The sequence below is a fragment of the Tachysurus vachellii genome, chromosome 22 (genome assembly GCF_030014155.1).
Source record: "Tachysurus vachellii isolate PV-2020 chromosome 22, HZAU_Pvac_v1, whole genome shotgun sequence".
Classification (NCBI taxonomy): domain Eukaryota; kingdom Metazoa; phylum Chordata; class Actinopteri; order Siluriformes; family Bagridae; genus Tachysurus; species Tachysurus vachellii.
Genome location: NC_083481.1, coordinates 1,591,035 through 1,615,000, shown reverse-complemented (window position 1 = coordinate 1,615,000; position 23,966 = coordinate 1,591,035). Strand labels below are relative to the sequence as shown.

Sequence of the window (23,966 nt, the reverse complement as noted above, 5' to 3'; positions counted from 1 at the left end):
CACACAGCCGACCAGACGGCGACAAAAACCTGACAGAACTGCGGCTCGTCGGTTTGCGAGCTGTGTGAAAAAGTTACAGCATTAACGAGTCAGCAGACTGTAAACATTCTTCTGACCCATGACTTCATACCTCACTGCTCACTGAGCGGCGACACAAACTGCTCTTATTTTTAAGAGACCAGAGTTAATCTGACTATGCGCCGTTTACAGCCACACTAACATCCTGATCTCAGATCAGATCTGCAGCATTGGTGGAGTCTGTGTCGGATCAGACAGACTACTTTCCCATGCCATCTTAACACTAACAGTGGTCTATAAACGGGGTTTACGCTGCGATTCCCAAGCTGTACAAAACGACCTCCAGATTAGTCTCACCTACGCAAAAATGCAGCCGTAAATCCAACACAGATCTGAAAGGATATAAATCAGATGTTTGAAACCGTTTGACCCGAGAAACAGAAAGAAGTCAGTCAGATGACACATATGGAGCTGTGGAGCTGCAGAGCATCAGAGTAACCATGCTGACTCCTGTCCACCACCCAGTCTCCTTCAACAGACAAGTGAGCATAAGATCTTGACCATAGAGCAATGAAACAAGGTGATCTGGTCTGATGAATCCCATTTTCTTTTACATCATGAATACGGCCACCTCTCGACTTACAGGATCTGCTGCTAACATCTTGTGCCCCTTTTCCACCGAGGCAGTTTGAGTGCAGGTTCGGAGCCTAATTTAGAACCAGTTCTTTCTTTTTCGACAGCCAAAGCACCGGCTCTGAACCAGGAAAAGTGGTTCTTAAGTAGCACCAAAACATTATTGGTCTAGACTTAAGAACCGCTTGTGTCAGGGGTTGTGGGCGGGGCTACTGTTAGCGCCTGGGGGCGGGGCTACTGTTAGCGCATTTGATAATGTACCTTAAGTATACTAATGTTTAATACACTTTTACTTTACCGCGATATGATACATTATCAGCACACATGATAGTAAGTAGCTACATGCTAAGGCTAATTTTTTTCTGTGTTAATGATAAAATAACGTTATGTACTTTCTCCATTATAACCTCTGTTTATACAGATTACATGGAGCTGCACGTACACGTTGGATTCGCTGCGTTTGGGTGTTAATGTAGGTTCACAAAGTCATGAGCATTAACAGTAAAGCAACATCCGCCATTGTTGATGTGTTTGTGTTTGTGTTTGTCGCTGCTGCGCTAAAGTTGCTGTGTAACGTGACACGTATACAGTGACATCAGACTCGGCTCTGTGATGCTCTCTAACCGGTGGAAAGGCAAACCAGTTCTTAGAAGGTTCGCCAGTGGAACCAGCTCTGAACCAGCACCAGCACTAGCTCTGAACCAGCACCTGGTTCTTTCTGGTGGAAAAAGGGGTAATGGTGCCAGATACTACAGAACACCTCAGAGCTCCAGGAGTCCATGCCTTGGCTGGTAAAAAAAACAGAGATCGCAGAGAAGAGATCGCAGCTCTTTTAATTACTGTGATCTCTTCAGGTCTCTTCTGCATCCCTCCAACAGCTGATGTTTATCTTTTTAGACCCAGATATTAAGATACAACCATCTAGGGATCTGTAGTTGAAAGTTCTTCATTCATTCAGGGTGCTCTCCTATGCTGGGACAGATGTATTCGACAACATTTCTCTCTAAGCATGATCGACACGTTCACGTTCCTCTCCCCTTCAGTATAAACAGCATGTTCTCGCTGCTTTCTCTTCAAACAAAACCTGCGGCCATTTGTGCCAATAAAAGCATCACTCCCTCCAAAAGGAATGAAAGAGGTTAGTGTTATACAGCATCAGCTCTCTATCACATAACACCGCAATAACCAGGTTTCGACGCAGAACCTCTGCAGGAGACGCCGCAAAGTCCAGCTTTCATTGGCGATGGCTTCAGAGCCATTCTTTGTAAAGGAGCACCATATGGGACACAGATTAGCTTACAGAAGGACTCAGAGACATCTTCATCCTAATCGATCGACTGTAAAACAAAACGGTTTCCATAAAGCTCCATAATGATGCTTTTCTGGTTAAGTTCTTTGTGTGTGCGCCAATATTTTCTGAAATGATATAAAAACAAATTCATGGTCACATGTGAGAACTTCCACTGACCTCCTGCTGTTGGTTTTGGATTGGAAAGTAAAATTGGGTATGAATTGGAACCACTTGTCAAATTAGCTTTGTGGGATTTGATCAGGTAATCAGATGAAATAAATTTATGGGAAATATGGAAATACAGTCAGTGTATTATTATGAAACACAGCAGGTTTGGGGTTTACCTTCCAAAATAGACTAACACTTTGACAAAAGGAGTTAAATCTGCTGCTGTATGTATGTATGTATGTATGTATGCTGTTGGATGTAGGGTTGGAAGTAGACATGAAAGTAGGGTAAGATGTAGGGCTCGGTGCAGGGTTGAATGTAGGTCTGGATGTATGGCTGAATCGAGGGATGGATATAGGGTTAAAAGTAGGGATGGATGTAGGGCTGGATATAGGGTTGTATGTAGGGCTGAATCTAGGGTTGGATGTAGGGTTGAATGTAAGGTTGGATGTAGGGTTGGATGTAGGGTTGGATGTAGGGGTGGATGTAGGGATGAATGTAGGGCTGAATCCAGGGTTGTATGTAGGGATGAATCTAGGGTTGGATGTAGTGTTGAATGTAAGGTTGGATGTAGGGCTGGATGTAGGGCTGGGTGTAGGGCTGGGTGTAGGGCTGGGTGTAGGGCTGAATCCAGGGATGGATATAGGGTTAAAAGTAGGGATGGATGTAGGGCTAAATCCAGGGTTGTATGTAAGGATGAATGTAGGGTTGGATGTAGGGTTTGATGTAGGGATGAATCCAGGGTTGGATGTAGGGCTGGATATAGGGCTAAATGTAGGGCTAAATGTAGGGCTGGGTGTAGGGCTGAATCCATGGTTGGAGGTAGTGCTGGATGTAGGGTTGGAAGTGGAGATGGATATAGGTATGAATCCAGGCCTGGATGTAGGGTTGGATGTAGGGCTGGATGTAGGGCTGGACGTAGGGCTGGACGTAGGGCTGGACGTAGGGCTGGATGTAGGGCTGGATGTAGGGATGGATGTAGGGATGGATGTAGGGTTGGATGAAGGGCTGGATGTAGGGCTGGATGTAGGGTTGGACGTAGGGCTGGATGTAGGGTTGGACGTAGGGCTGGCCATGTAAACTCTTGATGCATTCTCAGCATTGAGATAAAGCCTCCATCTATCCCCTGAAGTATAAAGCAGCGTGGAGCGACAGGTCCGTATGGGAGGTGCACTGGGAGATCATTTATTAGATCAACTCAACACTGTAAATGTCATCTGTTCTGACACTAAATATGCTACACATCACAGGCTTTGGGACGACGCAGGTTCAATGGATATAAACACTTTACAAACCCCTGTGTTTATTGTGACATAAAAAAAATAAAACCAAGATAAATCAAGAACATTAAGTGAAAAGTAATCAGAAATAATAATGATCAGCATACAACATACAGTCATCAATGCAAAGATTGTGAGGAACCCTGAATAAAGATCTGTGATGTTTAACATCTTTTAGGTTTCATGCGACTGCTCTACAGCTTACAGAGTTTTATATTCCAAAAGTTACTCGTTCAGCAGTAAAAATTAAGCTGACGTCGCTCTCACTCACCTGCTCTCAGGTATCTCGTGCTGAACATGTTATATGCAGTGAAGCACGGTGGCTTGAAGCAGTCCCTAAAACTACGCCAGGAAGAAGAAGAATACACCGAATAAACAAAGCTGAGATGAAGCCCGGTAAAGAGAAAACAAATCAGAAGCCGGACGTACGACGGCATGTTGAGGAACGCTTCAGTCCCAGTGATGGACACTGATACAGAGAGGTTGTGTGGACCGAGAAGACACCAGGAGTCAGGAATGTTTCTTTCCTTTCAGTTCTCCCTCACTCATATATAGCTTTACTCATTTTCATCTCTCTCTCTCTTTCTCTCTCTCTCTCTCTCGTCTCAGTCCCCTCCTTTTCTATAACTTCGCACTCCTTTAACCGAAGGCCAATAACACACAGTTAGGAAGATCTTCAGCTTTGTCTTAAACACAAATTTACCCCAAAGGTATCTGTATAAAATCCCAGGGTTTGCTCTGCTCTCTGCTCACAGAGGCGGCTTCATTTAAAAAGGATTAAAGCTCTACTCTTTTACCCGAAACGAAACTCAAACAAACGGCTACCTTGAAAATAAAATTAAATAAATATATATTAGGCTGTAAAATGATTTAGTCTGTTGTAATATTGTCACTACATAAAAAAGTGCATTATACACAATATCACGAAAAAAACACTATTTTTTGTTCATTTGTAACTCAGAGGTTTTTTGTCAGTGAGTCACATTGTGAGTACATTATTGCCTTTTATTTATAGAAAAAAAAAATATATATATATATATATATATATATATATATATAAAAACCTTAATCTACAACACTGTAATAGTACAATACTGTAAAACTAGCGTATACATTTTGCTTGACTAATCTAAATAAATAAAATAAATCTGTTCTTTTTAATATTTATTTCTTAATTAAATTTATATGCTTAAAGGTGGGGTCTCCGTTGTTTGAAAGCCAATGTTGACATATAAAATCACCAAAACAAACACGCCCCTAACCCAAATGGGTCCCACCCCTGTATCGATAGCTCCGCCCACACATACATACGTAACCCAGGCGACTAAAGGAAAGAAATGTGTCTTTATCATAGCTGAAGTGAAGAACAATACGATTGTAGATAAACAAACAAGCAAAAATGACACACAAGCATAATCATGTAAAGGACAAAGACATATATTAGTTCTGTGTAACAAAACAAAACCAACGTTACTCACCTATCGAGAAGGAAAAAAGCGCCTCGGCGTCTTAAGTAAAGTCGGTCACATATTCACAGATTGGAGTTTCCCGAGTCAATAACTCCTGAGCTAAACACTGTTACTACACAAAACACGGTTGTAGCTGCGTCTCTACATTACTACGATAGAAAAGAGGTGTTATTTGTGTAGTAACAGTGTTTAGCTCAGGAGTTATTGACTCAGGAAACTCCAATCTGTGAATATGTGACCAACTTCCTGCTCCTTCAGTTCTCTCCAGCGCTGGAAAGCTGATCCTATATTAACACGTCCTACTTCTTACCTTATCGTAAGTCTTTCTTCTCTTTCTTTCTTTGTTTTTATCCTCCATGTCAATGTTAAAACCGCTTTCTGCTAATATCACACATGCGCACTGAACACTCTCTCCGCCCACATTGACAAGACACGCCCCTTTCTGCTCATTGGCTACACGTTTGTTTTGATTTGTGTTTGTTTTGATTTTACTTGTTCGGCCCAACGCATTTTCAGAAGCATTTCTCAAACCACCTTTAAACATGTGGAAAACATTTTTTTTCAATAATATACACTTTACTGTGTATTATCTCGGTCGTGTTCTCAGCCATGTGGAGCCTGATTTCAGTAATAAGCAGCTGACAGGGAGTCGGACTTACATCATACTTACAAAGGCAGAAAGATGAGGAATGAACACGACGTGCTTTAGCGTAATGAATTTCCCACAAACTCTCGATATGATGGCAGTAACTGGTGTGATGAGAAGATATTCGGTCTCCAGACAAACAGATAAACGCAGCCCGGTCTCCACACGTGAGCACACACACAGTCTTTAACATCAGCCTGACCCTGGATTCCTGCACAGTCCACTTTTAGTTGTGTCTCTGATTAAAACGTGGCTTATTTTAATAGCAGAAACTTAAACACAAAACGTTTCAATCTGTTTTTTCAATAATCGTCGCCACACAGATCAAAACATTTTACCTTATTATTATTTTACCTTATCTGTTTTTAATAGCTACGACTTCAGTTATATTTCTGCATCTATATCTTCATATTTCCTATTATTAAGTATTTTTACTCGTTATACGCCTTCAGTTATTACCTTCCCTCAAAATTCTTTACAATTTAAATTACAATCATTAACATATTCATGCGTAAATTAATAATAATGTCTGTAGAAATAGTTCATAAAAAAGTAATTAAATGAAGACGTATAACAAGAAAAGTACTTAATAATAGGATTAATATAAAAATAATACGGTGATGAACAAATCAATCGGTAGATAAAAGTTCATTAAAAAGAGCTGCTGTATTTAATAATCTTCTGTAAGTCAGGACGGAGACAAAAAGTTAATGTATGCAGTTAAATATGTCATTATTTTAATTCATTTAAATTTGATGCTGATGAAGGGAATAAACTCTTATTTTAAGACTCCAGAAGCAGAATAATTTCAGACCGTGAGGCAGATCTGTGCTCAGAGACAACCTTCAGTTTGTCCACACTATACACTGCTGTGTGTGTGTGTATGTGTGTGTGTTTGTGTGTGTGTTTATGTGTGTGTATGTGTGTGTGTGTATGAGTGTGTGTGTTTGTGTGTGTTTGTGTGTATATGTATGTGTGTGTTTGTCTGTGTTCGTGTGTATGTTTGTGTGTGTGTATGAGTGTGTGTTTGTGTGTGTGTTTGTGTGTGTATATGTATGTGTGTGTGTGTTTGTGTGTGTAAGTGTGTGTGTTTGTGTTTGTGTGTGTGTGTATGTTTGTGTGTGTGTGTTTGTGTGTATGCTTGTGTGTGTGTATGAGTGTGTGTGTTTGTGTGTATATGTATGTGTGTGTTTGTGTGTGTATATGTATGTTTGTGTGTGTGTTTGTGTGTGTTTGTTTGTGTGTTTGTGTGTGTGTATGTTTGTGTGTGTGTATGTGTGTTTGTGTGTGTATGTTTGTGTGTGTTTATGTTTGTGTGTATGTTTGTGTGTGTGTTTGTGTGTGTTTGTTTGTGTGTGTGTATGTTTGTATGTGTATGTGTGTGTTTTTGTGTCTATGTTTGTGTGTGTGTGTGTGTGTGTGTGTGTGTATGTTTGTGTGTGTGTGTATGTGTGTGTGTGTGTGTGTGTGTGTGTGTGTGTGTGTGTGTATGTATGTTTGTGTGTGTGTGTGTGTGAGAGACTGAGATGCCACATAAAACTACAGACTCGTGTCTTCCTGAAAATCCAATCTGGAGCTGGTTAAGAAACACATTCCACAACCCTGTGGTATTACAGGAGGAGTTTGGGGTCGAGACCGAAGAGGAGAAAGATGATAAGGATGAAGAAGGAGACGATACGAAGCTTAAAGAGGGTCAAGCAGGCGTACGATTCAAGATGGTCTTCTAATGTGTGATCATATGGTAATATCTGTGAAGGAGCTGGAGTGTGTGTGTGTGTGTGTGTGTGTGTGTAGCACTTTTTAATGATGTGAAGATCTGGACATTTTGTGGGCGTTTCCTAAATAAAGAGAGACATGCTGCTATCAGAGGTGCTGACAGTGTTTTCTCTCGAGCTCGTTATGAAAGCAGTTTCAGCATGTACACACACACACGCACACACACACACACACACACACGCACGCATGCACACACACACATGCACGCACACACACGCACGCACACACTCAGTAAACGCACCACACACACACAATAAACACACACTACACACACATTTACACACACACGCACACACATGCACGCACACACACGCACGCATGCACACACACACGCATGCACGCACACACATGCACGCACACACACGCACGCATACACACACACACACTCAGTAAATACACCACACACACATTTACACACACACGCACACACATGCACGCACACACACGGACACACACACACACTCAGTAAACACACCACACACAATAAACACACACTACACACACACATGTACGCACACACACACACGCACGCACACACACGGACACACACACACTCAGTAAACACACCACACACAATAAACACACACTACACACACACATGTACGCACACACACACACACACACAGCTTCTGATCCAGCACACTTCCGTAATTTATACAAAAGCTTTACAAACAACACTTAAGAAGCTAAATAAAGATGCTGATGCAGTAAACAGTAAACACAGCAGTTATTTAGCACTAACGTAGTCTTTAGGAAATGTTTATGTTCTTATTGCTGTACGATTCTTGATGAAATATTAATCGGGGTTTAAATTCTTACTTATAAATATTTGATGCTAAATGATGTGACTGGAATTAATAAAATAAAGATTTGTGAGCAAATGACATTTAATTCCACGTTCACTCTGAACCGAACAAATAAAACGTCATTTCTAACACAACGTAAATTTGCTGATTTTTACTTTCCAACCATTTTTTTCCCCTTTCATAAATAAATACACATGTGAAGGTTGTGGGATTTGCCCCTGCTGATGTTCTTGTAGTTTGCGAGTTGAAAGCAGTTTGTGGATCATGACAGCAGAAAGAAACGATCCGATTCTTCTCTCATTAGCTTTATCACGCTACTGATGTGGAAAAATGAAAAAAATAATGCTCTGAGTCGCAGGTATCGATGAACCTGACACTCTAAGCTCTTTTATATGTACCGGCACCAATTGATTTCCTGTCCATTAGACTGCAAGCTGCTTTCCAAGACAGAGTGAATTAGCACAAAGTAATGAGTATTGTATTGATCATGATAAAAGGAGGACACCTGAGTGATGGAGTCACGACCTCTTTAAAAGTCAATAAGCCGCAGCAGCGGTGGAGATGGAGATGGAGTGTAATGTAGCACAGAGGCTCAACAAGAGGCTCATCACGACTCTGAGAAAGTCTGTGGCACGTTGCCGAGGCATGTTTTATCGTGTAACGCAAGACACTGTCCTCATCACGCTGATGTCTAAAATCACTTCCAGAGACAGACAGAAAATGTCTAGGGTCAAAAAGTCTCATGTGATTAAAATCAGGTGAACGATCAAGAGACGCTTTTTTGGAAACCATACAAATGAAGTAATAAGAAAAGTTATGACCTTCTGTACAAATCGGATTCTATCATGAGGATCTTCCTCTCACCTTGGCAGGTCTTTCCGTCTTCCTTGAGTTCCTGTCCTGATGGACACTTGCAGTAGAAGCTGCCAATAGTGTTGCAGCACAGAGACTCACAGCCTCCGTTCGTCTCCTCGCACTCGTTCACGTCTGATGGAGAGAAAACACAAAACAATCACATGAGTTTTGCACACACACACACGTACACACATACACGTACACACACAATTAAACTATTAAATGTTAACGTCTATGTTCATCAGATCTCATTCATCTTCTACCGCTTATCCGAACTACCTCGGGTCACGGGGAGCCTGTGCCTATCTCAGGCGTCATTGGGCATCAAGGCAGGATACACCCTGGACGGAGTGCCAACCCATCACAGGGCACACACACACACTCTCATTCACTCACGCACTCACACACTACGGACAATTTTTCCAGAGATGCCAATCAACCTACCATGCATGTCTTTGGACCGGGGAGGAAACCGGAGTACCCGGAGGAAACCCCCGAGGCACGGGGAGAACATGCAAACTCCACACACACAAGGTGGAGGCGGGAATCAAACCCCCAACCCTGGAGGTGTGAGGCGAACGTGCTAACCACTAAGCCACCGTGACCCCCTTCATCAGATTTGTTCGACACAAATATATTAACAAACGTTTTCCATTAGTGATTATAAAAGTTCACTGGCAACAGATTTGAATTACGCTACTGAAATATTTGCTTGCATTCAACATATAATTCAATTTAAAGGAATACTTTAGGTTTCCTTCAACTAACACTATTTACTTCGTTAGTTAACACGATTCCTGATCGACTGAGATGAGGAAGATCAGGAGGTGATATGAAGATAATTGCATCCAAATAATGAATTATACAAAACCCAAAATCACAGCCACATGCTAGAAATTGTAAGTACATCCTTCAAATATCACAGAGGAAGTAAACAGTAAGAGGCTTCATCAGTCCTTCAGTTCCTCCCCATGTGTTTATCCGCTTGTGCATTTCTAACACTTCCCGTCAGTAAACACCTCATTACAGTACGTTGGCCTTCAGACACCGATTACAAAGCAGAAAGGTCGGTTAAAGAGGCAGAAAAACAGCTGAATGGAAATTTACCCTGGGGTGATTGACTGAAGTTCTCAGGTGGATGAACCTCCATGTTATTTCACACCAGGTCTAGACCATCAGCTCTGAACAAACACATTTGTGTAAGATCCTGAACAATGAACAAAAACATGAGGGAGATTCTTCTGTCTCTCCTGAGGAACTCCTAAATGTTCTGTGTAGAACTTAGAATGATTTCCCATCAGAAATAATTCCTAAAACATTGATTTGTGCTAGGAATCTAAATGCTAAACTCCTGACATGTTCTAGATCATCTTAAGCAGAAGACTGAACCCTGTAACAGAAAAAAATACTTTTCAACAGATGCAGAACCCTTTAGAACCCCTAGGACCCCTTAAACCAACAAAATAACATGAGGAACATGTGATGTTTTCACAACAATGCTTTGGATCGATTGGATAATTACAGGTTGTTAAGTGTGTGTAGTCAGAGTCAACAAGGTGAAAGGTCTTGTGTTGGGGTTCCTTCACAGTTCCTTCTACAGAACTAAAAGCTCAAAACTAGAACAAATGACCAAGTAACGAGATGCAAAATATTATTTACTTCACGTTACTTTAATATTTTCACCAAAATCCTAGACAACGGTCTGGAAATCACTACGAAATCACGCACGTGTCATCACGCCGGCTCAAGCACGTGACACACACTCGAGTTCAAAGGTGAAGGAGGAAGAAATTTTTGACCCGCCGAGAAAGTTTGTGTGTAAAGAGTCGCAGCTGCTGAGTGTTTAAAATGTAATATTTAAAAACATGAACTGAGCAAAAACAAAGCATCAATCCTAATTTATATTTCCATCTGGTTCAAATGAGACCTCAATTAATGAGCAGAAAACCAGACAAACCTGTGTATCGTATGACACGAGACAGGAGACATTTTTCACCTCAGAACTACAACACAACTGAGGTTTCTAGAGCTGCACAATGTGATGTGATTAAAAAAAGTTCATATCTGGATATTCCAAGACATTTGCTACCATAAACAACATGTGACATGACGTATACTGTATATAGTGTACACACAGTAGGTACGATCAGACTCGTCCATATCAACTTTACCTTGGTTTATTCCACTCACTCACTCACTCATTCATCTTCTACCGCTTATCCGAACTACCTCAGGTCACGGGGAGCCTGTGCCTATCTCAGGCGTCATCGGGCATCAAGGCAGGATACACCCTGGACGGAGTGCCAACCCATCACAGGGCACACACACACACACACACACACTCTCATTCACTCACACACTACAGACAATTCTCCAGAGATGCCAATCAACCTACCATGCATGTCTTTGGACCGGGGGAGGAAACCGGAGTACCCGGAGGAAACCCCCGAGGCACAGGGAGAACATGCAAACTCCACACACACAAGGCGGAGGTGGGAATCGACCCCACAACCCTGGAGGTGTGAGGTGAACGTGCTAACCACTAAGCCACCGTGCCCCCCTGGTTTATTCCATTAAATATTATTTCATACTGACAGTGAGAACGAAGGACTCTACATACATCCGTGAAATATTGCTTTCCTCTTTAAACACACGTCACGTAACATCGGCCGCTCGTTCCAGTCAGACGATGATGAGTATCTCACTGATCTCTTCTGCAGCACGTAATCAACAAATAATGAGAGAGAATCGAGGGATAAATGATAGAAATGAGACCTGAGCTCAGGGAAAAGTGGATCCTGAAGCAGCAGATGTATGTTCATGGGCCAAATCCTGTTACTTCAGACTCCAGGTATGTTCGACAGGGACATTAATAAGCCCTCATGGTGTATTATATGGTGTCAACTCCTGTGACACAGGAAACTGATGTGCAAATCAAATTTCTCTTTTAATAAAACTGCTTTAATCTACACAGCTTCCCTACAAACTGTTTCTATACACAGAGAAAAATCTGCTGCTTTATTCTGACACGCACGTGTAGCTCCTGGAGGTCGTGCCGTGTTCACGGGTTAATGAGTTTTAACAAGCCACCAGTCAGACCTACTGAATTCAGAGCTGTTACAGCACCAAGCTTTCGCCTCGCACCGACATGAATTCTTTCACTGGAGGCCAAAGCTGTGATTTTTAGCGCCTACAGTTTTGGATTTCTTTCACTGGACTATCAGTATGGCCCATAAACACATCCATCACTTCACAGGAACCGTCATCTCAAGCCAGTAAAAACTACCAGCGGCTCCGTAGCTTTCCGTTCATGCCTGTTCATCCCCCACCGACCTCAAGCCCGGTATGTCAGAAAACCAGTGAGTACTAAAGATGTGTGTGCTTGCATTCCTGATTTGCGTTGTGTGCCTTCCTGTGATGTAGTCAAGCTGCAGTGGAGTCTAATGCTGATAGTGTTGTATTAACAGGCTGTATGCCAAAGTAAATCTCTGAAGCTAGATAGCGTCGCTCGGGTCACTGTTAGCATTAGCACAGAGTACAAACACACATGACATTCTAACGTTATCCACTGACGGGTGACGTGAACATCGTTGATTATCTCGTTACAGTGGCACCTGCTAAGGAGTTAAATATATTAGTGGCACTACTGTAAGTACATCCCTTCTTGGTAACAGTGTTCCCTAATGGCAGTGCCCTCTTTCAGCAGGAATGTGCTCCATGACACACTGCAAACATTGTTCACGTGCAGTTTGAGGAACATGGCAAAGAGTTCATGGTGTTGCCTCTGAATTCCCCTGAGGCTCCACGTCACAACTTACATGACCTAAAGACAACTTTGTGAGCGAGTCAGATCTTCGAGTCGACTCTTTTAGGTGAACGGTGAGAGTCGAACCGCTAAAAGGAGCAGGTTATGTTGGTATAAAATGTTTCATTATTCATCTAGTGTAATTTAATAAAAGTGTAATATCTTATGGCACAGTTTCATAGAAAGAGCTATAATCTCTAAACAATAATTACTGTGTGTGTAGTGTGTGTGTGTGTGTGTATTGTGCATGTAGTGTGTGTGTGTAGTGTGTGTGTAGTGTGTGTGTATGTGTGTAGTGTGTGTGTGTATGTGTGTAGTGTGTGTGTGTATAGTGTATGTGTGTGTAGTGTGTGTGTATAGTGTGTGTGTAGTGTGTGTGTATAGTGTGTGTGTAGTGTATGTAGAGTGTGTGTGTATAGTGTGTGTGTGTAGTGTGTTGTATAGTGTGTGTGTGTAGTGTGTGTGTAGTGTGTGTGTGTAGTGTGTGTGTGTGTAGTGTGTGTATGTATGGTGTGTGTGTAGTGTGTGTGTGTGTATAGTGTGTGTGTAGTGTGTGTGTAGTGTGTGTGTGTGTGTAGTGTGTGTGTAGTGTGTGTGTGTGTGTGTAGTGTGTGTGTGTGTGTGTGTGTGTGTAGTGTGTGTATGTATGGTGTGTGTAGTGTGTGTAGTGTGTGTGTGTAGTGTGTGTGTATGTATGGTGTGTGTGTAGTGTGTATGTAGTGTATGTAGAGTGTGTGTATAGTGTGTGTGTAGTGTGTGTGTGTGTGTAGTGTGTGTGTAGTGTGTGTGTGTAGTGTGTGTGTGTGTGTAGTGTGTGTATGTATGGTGTGTGTGTAGTGTGTGTGTAGTGTGTGTGTGTGTAGTGTGTGTAGTGTGTGTGTATGTATGGTGTGTGTGTAGTGTGTGTGTAGTGTGTGTGTGTAGTGTGTGTAGTGTGTGTGTGTGTATGGTGTGTGTAGTGTGTGTGTGTGTAGTGTGTGTGTAGTGTGTGTGTAGTGTGTGTGTGTGTAGTGTGTGTGTATTGTGTGTGTATGTATGGTGTGTGTGTGGTCTTTCTAAAACATTGATAATGCAGAGTCTACACTGCCTCCTACAGGTCATTTGATGTATACAGAAGCTCCATAAATACTGAAAACATACAATAAATATTAAAGTTTTATTAGAAAAGTCGTATAATAAAATTGTTTAAGTATTTACTCTTGCAGATCTATGACCTTGACCAGACAGGACAATAATTGGGCCTCATTTGTTCCACATGTGCTAAATGTGCTTCACATCTGTTTTTTATTCCTCTTTCTGTTTGTCTCTCTGCATTTCTATCTAAAATGTGTTCCTCTTATAATCTTTATTAGTATAAAAGCCCCCCACACCCACACGTTTACTGAAATATGGTATTAGAACCATCTGTGTGTTCTCCAAACCATGTGAAGAATTCCTACAGCTGATAAAACAGATAGAGGAGGAGATGCTCCGTCATCCACCTACATTACAGACACCAAAAAACAACTGTTCCAGACCAAGAGGAGGGATAAAACGTCACCAAATAAAACGATAAAACACTAAATACTTTTAATGTCTCTGTGAAGACTACTGAGGAATGTGATGAGGGATTCCTTCAAGAAAAAACAAATAAATAAATAAATAACGATATTCTGTTAAATTAATGTCATTATGAGGATCCATTAACTCTGAAGGAAATATGAGTGAGTAGCTTGTGAAATATATATATATATATATATATATATAAGGTCCAGTGTGATCTTTAATTTATATTTTATTTCAACAAAATTTCACTATTATTCAACAGTCAACATCAAATTTTATAGTTTTGTGTGGTGTGTGTAGTGTGTGTGTGGTGTGTGTAATGTCTGTGTGTGTGGTGCGTGTAGTGTGTGTGTGGTGTGTGTAATGTCTGTGTGTGTAGTGTGTAGTGTCTGTGTGTGTGTAGTGTGTAGTGTGTGTGTGTGTGGTAGTATGTGTGTGTGTCTGTGTTTGTGTGTGTGTGTGTGTTTGTGTGTGTGTGGTGTGTGTGTAGTGTGTGTGTGTGTAGTGTGTGTGTGTTTGTGTGTGTGTGTTTGTGTGTGTGTGTTTGTGTTTGTGTGTGTGTAGTGTGTGTGTAGTGTGTGTGTGTTTGTGTGTGTGTGTTTGTATGTGTCTGTGTTTGTGTGTTTGTGTGTGTAGTGTGTTGAAGTGTGTGTAGTGTGTGTGTGTAGTGTGTATGTGTGTATGTGTGTGTAGTGTGTGTGTATGTGTGTGTAGTGTGTAGTGTGTGTGTAGTGTGTATGTGTGTGTAGTGTGTGTGTAGTGTGTGTAGTGTGTGTGTAGTGTGTGTAGTGTGTGTGTGTGTGTAGTGTGTAGTGTGTATGTGTGTGTAGTGTGTGTGTGTAGTGTGTAGTGTGTGTGTGTAGTGTGTAGTGTGTATGTGTGTGTAGTGTGTGTATGTAGTGTGTGTGTGTATGTGTATGTGTGTGTAGTGTGTGTGTGTAGTGTGTGTGTGTGTATGTGTGTGTAGTGTGTAATGTGTGTGTGTGTGTATGTGTACATTTACATTTTAGTCTCATGACAGAATCTTTAAACCTGAAGAGACCTGATCATGACTCCTGAAGGGAAACTCAGACGTAGGAGGCATCTAATGACCATGTGTGTAGTGTGTGTGTGTGGTGTGTGTAATGTCTGTGTGTGTGTAGTGTGTAGTGTCTGTGTGTGTGTGTGTAGTATGTGTGTGTGTGTCTGTGTTTGTGTGTAGTGTGTGTGTGTGTGTAGTGTGTAGTGTGTGTGTGTGGTGTGTGTAATGTCTGTGTGTGTGTAGTGTCTGTGTGTGTGTGTAGTATGTGTGTGTAGTGTGTGTGTGTGTAGTGTGTAGTGTCTATGTGTGTGTGTATGTGTGTGTGTAGTGTGTGTGTATGTGTACATTTACATTTTAGTCTCATGACAGATTTTCTTTAAACCTGAAGAGACCTGATCATGACTCCTGAAGGGAAACTCAGACGTAGGAGGCATCTAATGACCATCGGTCCTGTTTACAGATTAGCAGCTGCCTTTACTTTACATATCCTTTGGAGATTTAACTACAGACAGAAAGGGAACAAAACGCTCGTGGAGTTAACGAGATATTCGGATGTAGTAGGCAGAATGGATTTCATACCGTAGACCTGCTGAGAACATAACTGAGAACATGAACACATATTCTGTGGATGCTCCAGAGCATGAAACGTAACTATAAATGGATAAAAAGTAAGAGGTTTGAGAATGAAACTTTAAAAAATGACAAATAGCTGTGGCATAAGACAGTAAAAATACCTCATGTTATAAGAACAGAACTGCCACTGCCGGGCCCCTGAGCAAGGCCCTTAACCCTCAGTATCTCAGTTCTATTAATAAGATAAATATAAGTCACTCTGTATCTGGGAGTCTGCCAAAAGCCATTAATGTAAATCTGTGACATCGGACATCACTGATTATTTTACAATAGCATCATCACACACACACACACACACAAACACACACACACACACACACACACACACACACACACACACACACAAACACACACACACACAAACACACACAGACACACACACAAACACAAACACACACACACACACAAACACACACACACAAACACACACAGACACACACACAAACACAAACACACACACAAACACACAAACAGACACAGACACACACACAGACACACACAAACACACACACAAACAGACACAGACACACACACACAAACACACACACAGACACAGACACATACAGACACACACACAGACACACACACACACACAGAGTTTATTCCTAACTAACTGCACAATCTGTATATCCGAAAGATATCGTTATACCAACAAGAATAAAGGGTTAATAAATCCAGCTGTAATGCCTCTAATAAAGTATCACTGTGTAATGAGACGGATTTTGGACCAGACGACGTGTTTGACACCTAAATGACGATCTTACAAACGTCTCCGTCATATCGAAAAGTAAACCAAGCGATCGTTTAGTCGTGTGGAACAGAAACGAGTTGAACCGATGAGTCAGTATTTGGTAAACACTTTTCTCACCACAACAAAGAGGACACAGACTTTGTGTGCAAATTCTCTGCATATCTCTCTTTTTAACCAGCTGCCTTTGGTTTCCACACATTTTTTGTTCCACAGGCATGTGTTGACAGGACACAGCAGACAAATAACCGCCGTCACTCGCTAGATAACACGCGGCCATCGGTAGCCTGATGGTCTCTGTGACTCCAAAACACTGGCTGGAATACAGCAGTGATGCAGATGTCCATGCTGGAGTGAAGAGAGTCTCTGGGTTTCGTCTTTCTAATAACATATGAACAGGAACAGAGTGAACAACTAAGTCTGGTTAAGAGAACATAAAGCAGCGCAATCCAAACTGTTCGAGATGAACTACAGTCAGTCATATTAATCAAATCTGGACTCTCAATCCCAGAATGCAACTCGGTCGCACGACTCAGCTTGGCTAGTTAACGATCTAAGAGATGGTGATGGCGAAGGCTGCAGATTGGAGCCTAAAATCTCAAGCTCTGGGAAGCTGATGTACTGTAATTTTTCAGGTGAGAAAGCCGGACAGACGAAAGCATTAAAGTGCCATTGCATCGCTTCGTTCCATTAGCCAAATCCCTGTGCTCCGCTATCAGCAGGCATTCGGACGGTTAAACCATTAACCGGCGTGATGAGGAACAAGTCAATGAAAGGAGTTCATTAAACTCATCATCTTAGAATTTTAACTGTAAAATAAAAGTCACATGAAGGTTAATTATAAAGATTAATATTCTAATAGTTCAGGGGGCACGTTGGCTTAGTGGTTAGCACGTTCGCCTCACACCTCCAGGGTTGGGGGTTCGATTCCCGCCTCCACCTTGTGTGTGGAGTTTGCATGTTCTCCCCGTGCCTCGGGGTTTCCTCCGGGTACTCCAGTTTCCTCCCCGGTCCAAAGACATGCATGGTAGGTTGATTGGCATCTCTGGAAAATTGTCTGTAGTGTGTGAGTGCGTGAGTGAATGAGTGTGTGTGTGTGTGTGTGTGCCCTGTGATGGGTTGGCACTCCGTCCAGGGTGTATCCTGCCTTGATGCCCGATGACGCCTGAGATAGGCACAGGCTCCCCGTGACCAGAGGTAGTTCGGATAAGAGGTAGAAAATGAGTGAGTGAGTGAGTAGTTCAGGATGGAGTTAAAGAAACGACATATTAAGGGGGGAAAAAAACATTGCGTGCCTTCGGCAACAAGACACGTGTCCAATATCTCTGAGGGTTCAGTAACACCCACTTCCTGTTCCACTGCTTTATGACTCTAGGTGACGTAAACAGACAATGAAAATAGGCTTCTCAAACCCTCGGGATATGAGCTTTGACCTTCTCCATGTGCCGTGTCTGTGTACTACCTGTTAGGGCCTGACTGTTTGACCTTTTGTTCCTGGAGGCGTGGTGTAGACGCCTGCGGCGACACGGCACGAGCACGAGGAATGCCTCAGCTACTGCTGCGTGTGCTGCGAGGAAACACGTCGCATCACAAGGTTACAGAAATAACGTTCTCGCAACGTTCTACAAACATGGTGTTTTTCACCCCGCAGGCAAAACTAATCGACATTAAAAATAAAATATTAGTGTGGGAAAAGTTGTAGGAATGTTGTAGGAACGTTTATAAAGCGTCGTGTTTTCCAAAAAATGTTAAACTAAAAATTCGGTTCAAACGTTTTGCTAGTGTAAAAAGACCCGCTGTTTAATCTGTAAGAGCGCAGCGGCCGTGATCAGAGACACGTTATTATTATGTCATCATTCTCAACCCCGGAGTAACGCTGTTGAGTTAAACGTCTTAGCGCTGTCATGGTGTGGGACACTTTCATGATGAAGCCATCAGAGATCTCACATCTGTCTGCTGAGGGTCATCATCAGGGCAAAAGCGTCAGTGCTAAAAACTTTCACATCTCTGAGGAATACTGTGTTGTATCTCAAACCCATTAATTAAGCTGATTTCACACTTTCACATTAAGCTGATTTCACACTTTCCACCAGCGTTGGTTTTACACGATGCTCACAGAGCGGCACTTTTGAAGAACATCTAGAGGATCATCTTTTGTTTTTTTTTGGTCACAAAAGAACACTTCTAAAAAGTAAAGAGAAAAGCATCAAGTAACATCAAACCAATGTTCGTCTGATTATTCGTTTACTATTTTCTCTTCGACTCGTCCTCCAGCCAGTTCCCATCCAAACCACTGAGAGGACGTCTGCTCTATCAATCCTCTCCCTCGTACACGAGATCCACAGAATAAAACAAAAACAATCAAATAAAATTTTTAAAGTTCAAAAAGTACGGGGCCCGGTGGCTTAGTGGTTAGCACGTTCTCACACCTCCAGGGTGGGGGTTCGATTCCCACCTCCACCTTGTGTGTGTGGAGTTTGCATGTTCTCCCTGTGCCTCGGGGGTTTCCTCCGGGTACTCCGGTTTCCTCCCCCGGTCCAAAGACATGCATGGTAGGTTGATTGGCATCTCTGGAAAATTGTCTGTAGTGTGTGAGTGTGTGAGTGAATGAGAGTGTGTGTGTGTGTGTGCCCTGCGATGGGTTGGCACTCCGTCCAGGGTGTATCCTGCCTTGATGCCCGATGACGCCTGAGATAGGCACAGGCTCCCCGTGACCCGAGGTAGTTCGGATAAGCGGTAGAAGATGAATGAATGAATGAAGTTATTGATCAATTTTATCATTAAAACTTTCAACGTCCAAGATTGTTAACGTTCAGGTCTAAAAAAAACAAAAAAAACCCACACTGTTTTGGAAAAAAACATTACAAATTAAAACTAGCTTTTAAATAGATTTAATTTAAAATTTGTATTTTATTTTATTTAGAAAGTTAGTAAAGATTATGGAGAGTCAATATCTTGAAAAGTTACAGCTCAAGTTTAGAGTTTTTATAGTAAAACTCATGATTTGGAGATCATTTGCGTCTAAAATATAAAAATTGTTATTTATTGTGCGTAAAATTGTTAAAAGGAAAAGATGAACAAGAACAAGCACGCAGAGAGAAGATGTGGAGAAGAACGAGGTGCTGGAAGCGAGTCTTCATTCAGGACATCATTAAGGATGATGGATGTGACTGAAGGCTTTGGGGCATCTGCTGTAATCACTCAATGCTTCATCGGCTATCACCACAGGAAGTAGACAACAAAGAACAGGAAACCGGACAGGAAACGTGACTGTCAGGTTTATCGCTCAGTAAGAATCACGTGAGCATAAAAAATCTGAATCTTCTGTCAAACTCAGTATTATTATTTGACTCATTATTATTATTTGACTCATTATTATTATTTGACTCAGTATTATTATTTGACTCAGTATTATTATTATTTGACTCATTATTATTATTTGACTGACTCATTATTATTATTTGACTCAGTATTATTATTTGACTCAGTATTATTATTTGACTGACTCATTATTATTATTTGACTCAGTATTATTATTTGACTCAGTATTATTATTTGACTCATTATTATTATTTGACTCAGTATTATTATTTGACTCATTATTATTATTTGACTCAGTATTATTATTTGACTCAGTATTATTAATTGACTCATTATTATTATTTGACTCAGTATTATTATTTGACTCAGTATTATTATTTGACTCGGGGGGCACGGTGGCTTAGTGGTTAGCACGTTCGCCTCACACCTCCAGGGTCGGGGTTCGATTCCCGCCTCCACCTTGTGTGTGTGGAGTTTGCATGTTCTCCCCGTGCCTCGGGGGTTTCCTCCGGGTACTCCGGTTTCCTCCCCCGGTCCAAAGACATGCATGGTAGGTTGATTGGCATCTCTGGAAAATTGTCCCTAGTGTGAGATTGTGTGAGTGAATGAGAGTGTGTGTGTGTGTGTGCCCTGTGATGGGTTGGCACTCCGTCCAGGGTGTATCCTGCCTTGATGCCCAATGACGCCTGAGATAGGCACAGGCTCCCTGTGACCCGAGGTAGTTCGGATAAGCGGTAGAAGATGAATGAATGAATGAATATTATTTGACTCATTATTATTATTTGACTCAGTATTATTATTTGACTCAGTATTATTAATTGACTCATTATTATTATTTGACTCAGTATTATTATTTGACTCAGTATTATTATTTGACTGACTCATTATTATTATTTGACTCAGTATTATTATTTGACTGACTCATTATTATTATTTGACTCAGTATTATTATTTGACTGACTCAGTATTATTATTTGACTGACTCATTATTATTATTTGACTCAGTATTATTATTTGACTGACTCAGTATTATTATTTGACTGACTCATTATTATTATTTGACTCAGTATTATTATTTGACTCAGTATTATTATTTGACTCAGTATTATTATTTGACTGACTCATTATTATTATTTGACTCAGTATTATTATTTGACTCAGTATTATTATTTGACTGACTCATTATTATTATTTGACTCAGTATTATTATTTGACTCAGTATTATTACTCAGTAGTATCTTGCACACCGAACAAAAACAAAAAAAAACCCCGAATGAAACCAGATGAAGAAACTGACGCATCAGTCTGAGGAAAGGAAAACAGGAAACTGAGGAATTTACACAGAAACTTCTAGAATAAAGTCAGAATATCAGACAGGTATCCTGATGGATCGAACTTATCAAAGTGCAAATTTATAAAGATAAATTTATCTCGGCGACCTGCGTCTCCGGGGCCCCAAGTGTCTCTTTCATCCCTCTGCTGCGGCTCCCTGTAGATTTGTAAAATAAATATTTAATTTAAATGTATTTTATTTTTTAGTTAGTTAGATTTTAAAAAATCTAATTCTAAACTCTAAGATTAGTTTACAACTCTAAGATGCTCTTGTAACACTAAAATAAACCGTGTTTAATTTGTTTGTCGCTCAAAATATGCGTCATAACCGCCGACTTGCGAAATCCGACACAGAAGCAGACGCAGTTTTGGTTTGCTGCAGCCGGCAAAAAAAATTCTGATGTCATGAATACGAAGAGGACTCGATTAGACACTGCAGAAATAAAATCGTTTACTCTGTAGCAGTTCATTGATTTCATAAATGTAACACACTACAGTTTTTTTCTATATTTTCCATAAAGGTAAAAACTGATATATGCGGCTGTTCTCTTCATTTTAGATGTCAAAAGAGTTTTGTGGCTCCCTGTGTTTTTTTTTCTATGGGAAACAGGTCCAAATGGCTCTGTGAGTGTTTAAGGTTGCCGACCCCTGATGTAGAGGAAATAAAAAAGATGCAGGATTTCCATCCACCGTGTGGAGAGACAAAGGAGTGAAATTGTTTCTTGATTTATTAACAAAAAGCAAAATCCGTCTCATAAAAATAAGCAGGTTCGAGCACAACTTTATAATGCAGAAAAGAGATGTTATAATGCAGAAAAATGTTATAATGCAGAAAAGAGATGTTATAATGCAGAAAAATTTTATAATGCAGAAAAGAGATGTTATAATGCAGCAAAGAGATGTTATAATGCAGAAAAATGTTATAATGCAGAAAAGAGATGTTATAATGCAGCAAAGAGATGTTATAATGCAGAAAAATGTTATAATGCAGAAAAGAGATGTTATAATGCAGAAAAGAGATGTTATAATGCAGAAAAATGTTATAATGCAGAAAAGAGATGTTATAATGCAGAAAAGAGATGTTATAATGCAGAAAAGAGATGTTATAATGCAGAAAAGAGATGTTATAATGCATAAAAAAGGCTCCAAACTAACATCAGAAGTGTCTTAATAAAGGCATGAGCAGGACCTCAGAGTATTTACTCAGGTGTATTTTCACACATTTCTGCGTCTCTGCTCCTTCAGCATAAATCATCAAACATGGAAATAAAAGGTGAACTTTTTTCACCCAATTTTTTTGTATAAAAGAATTTTTTTTTCTGCATGTTGTCCAACAAAACGAATCCGATTCGGCGACCGGGTTTGACTTCATGCTGTGATAAAGTCAGGTTATATGTGTAGAGAAAGTATTTGGGTCCTGCGTTCCTTTCTGCAGATGAACATCTTTAACTTCTTCCCTTTTAGTTTCTACTGACCGTAAATTCATTTTACTAGAACGCCGAGGCAGCGCTATAAACCAAGATGAAGGTTATAACTCTCACTGAATAAATCTTTACAGCTGACCTGTGGAAACACGTCCAGAGCGTTTTTTTCCTCCTCTGCTCCTCATGAGGCGACGTGATTAAACATTTTCCTTTTATACGGTACAAAAAAATTGCTCTCGGGTGAAAAAAGTTCACCTTTCATGTCCATGTTTGATGATTTATGCTGAATTTGCAGAGACACAGAAATGTTTAACAACCACCCAAAAAAACCATCAGGAGTTTGACAGATCGAGTTAAAGAAGCCTGATTTATTCACCAGAGAGCTGACCTGAGCCTAAGGACCCGTACATCTGAGGTTAAGGTGAACTACATTTATTCTCCTGCCGTGTAAAAATAGCAGGAACGTCTAACCTGGACAATGGTGTTGTAAACGTTTGAGCCTGGCCTTGACCCTCCCCGAACCCTGATCCACCCTCAGCAGGTGTTTGAGGACGAATGTACCATGAACTATGAACTCTCTGAAGAACAAACATCACCAACAGAAGCACCCAAGCTTCCAAAATTAGTTAAAGAATGACATCGAGGCCTAACAAGCATCTGATAAGAATAAATTAAATCTAGAGAGTTAGCTAGGTTAGTTAGTTAGTTAGTTAGTTAGTTAGCTGCTACTGTTTAGGACTCGCAGTACACTGGCCTTCCAGTCCACCAGCGGAATGGAGACCCACCATTGAGCTGTATTCACTAATGATGTTGTGTCTGTGAGTCTGATCTAAAATGTGTCAGGACTCTTGTCTTTCAGTGAGAGACGTGTGTTTTTCCCCGTGTTGATAACCTTAACCCTGTGGTTAAAGATCAAGCTACTGATGAACAAACACTTCACAGACTCTCTGACGTGCTGGTGGTCTGGAGAGGTGAAGGTTTGGTGAAAACATCTACATTTATGACGCCTCGCTGCCCCGACCTTCACATCCGACCCTGTTGACCCGATGTAAAGTGAGTTCATTAGGCTCCCCCTTCCTTCACCCTCCCGGTCACGGTGATGGACCCCCAGCAAAGCTTCAACACTGCTGCGTTCAGCAGAAAACGAGCTCTGAGGAAATCCATCATCCGTCACAATCTTCTGATCTAAATAATC

At 41.1% G+C, this 23,966-nt stretch overlaps 1 protein-coding gene across 1 annotated transcript in view; it reads right to left on the bottom strand.

Moving 5' to 3' along the window:
• megf6b (multiple EGF-like-domains 6b) overlaps positions 1-23,966 on the bottom strand; it is a 65,895-nt gene that overhangs the window by 27,094 nt on the left and 14,835 nt on the right. The window contains exon 5 of the mRNA XM_060858601.1: positions 8,952-9,074. Within this exon, the coding sequence (XP_060714584.1) occupies positions 8,952-9,074 (123 nt within the window). The remainder of the gene's footprint in view (positions 1-8,951; positions 9,075-23,966) is intronic.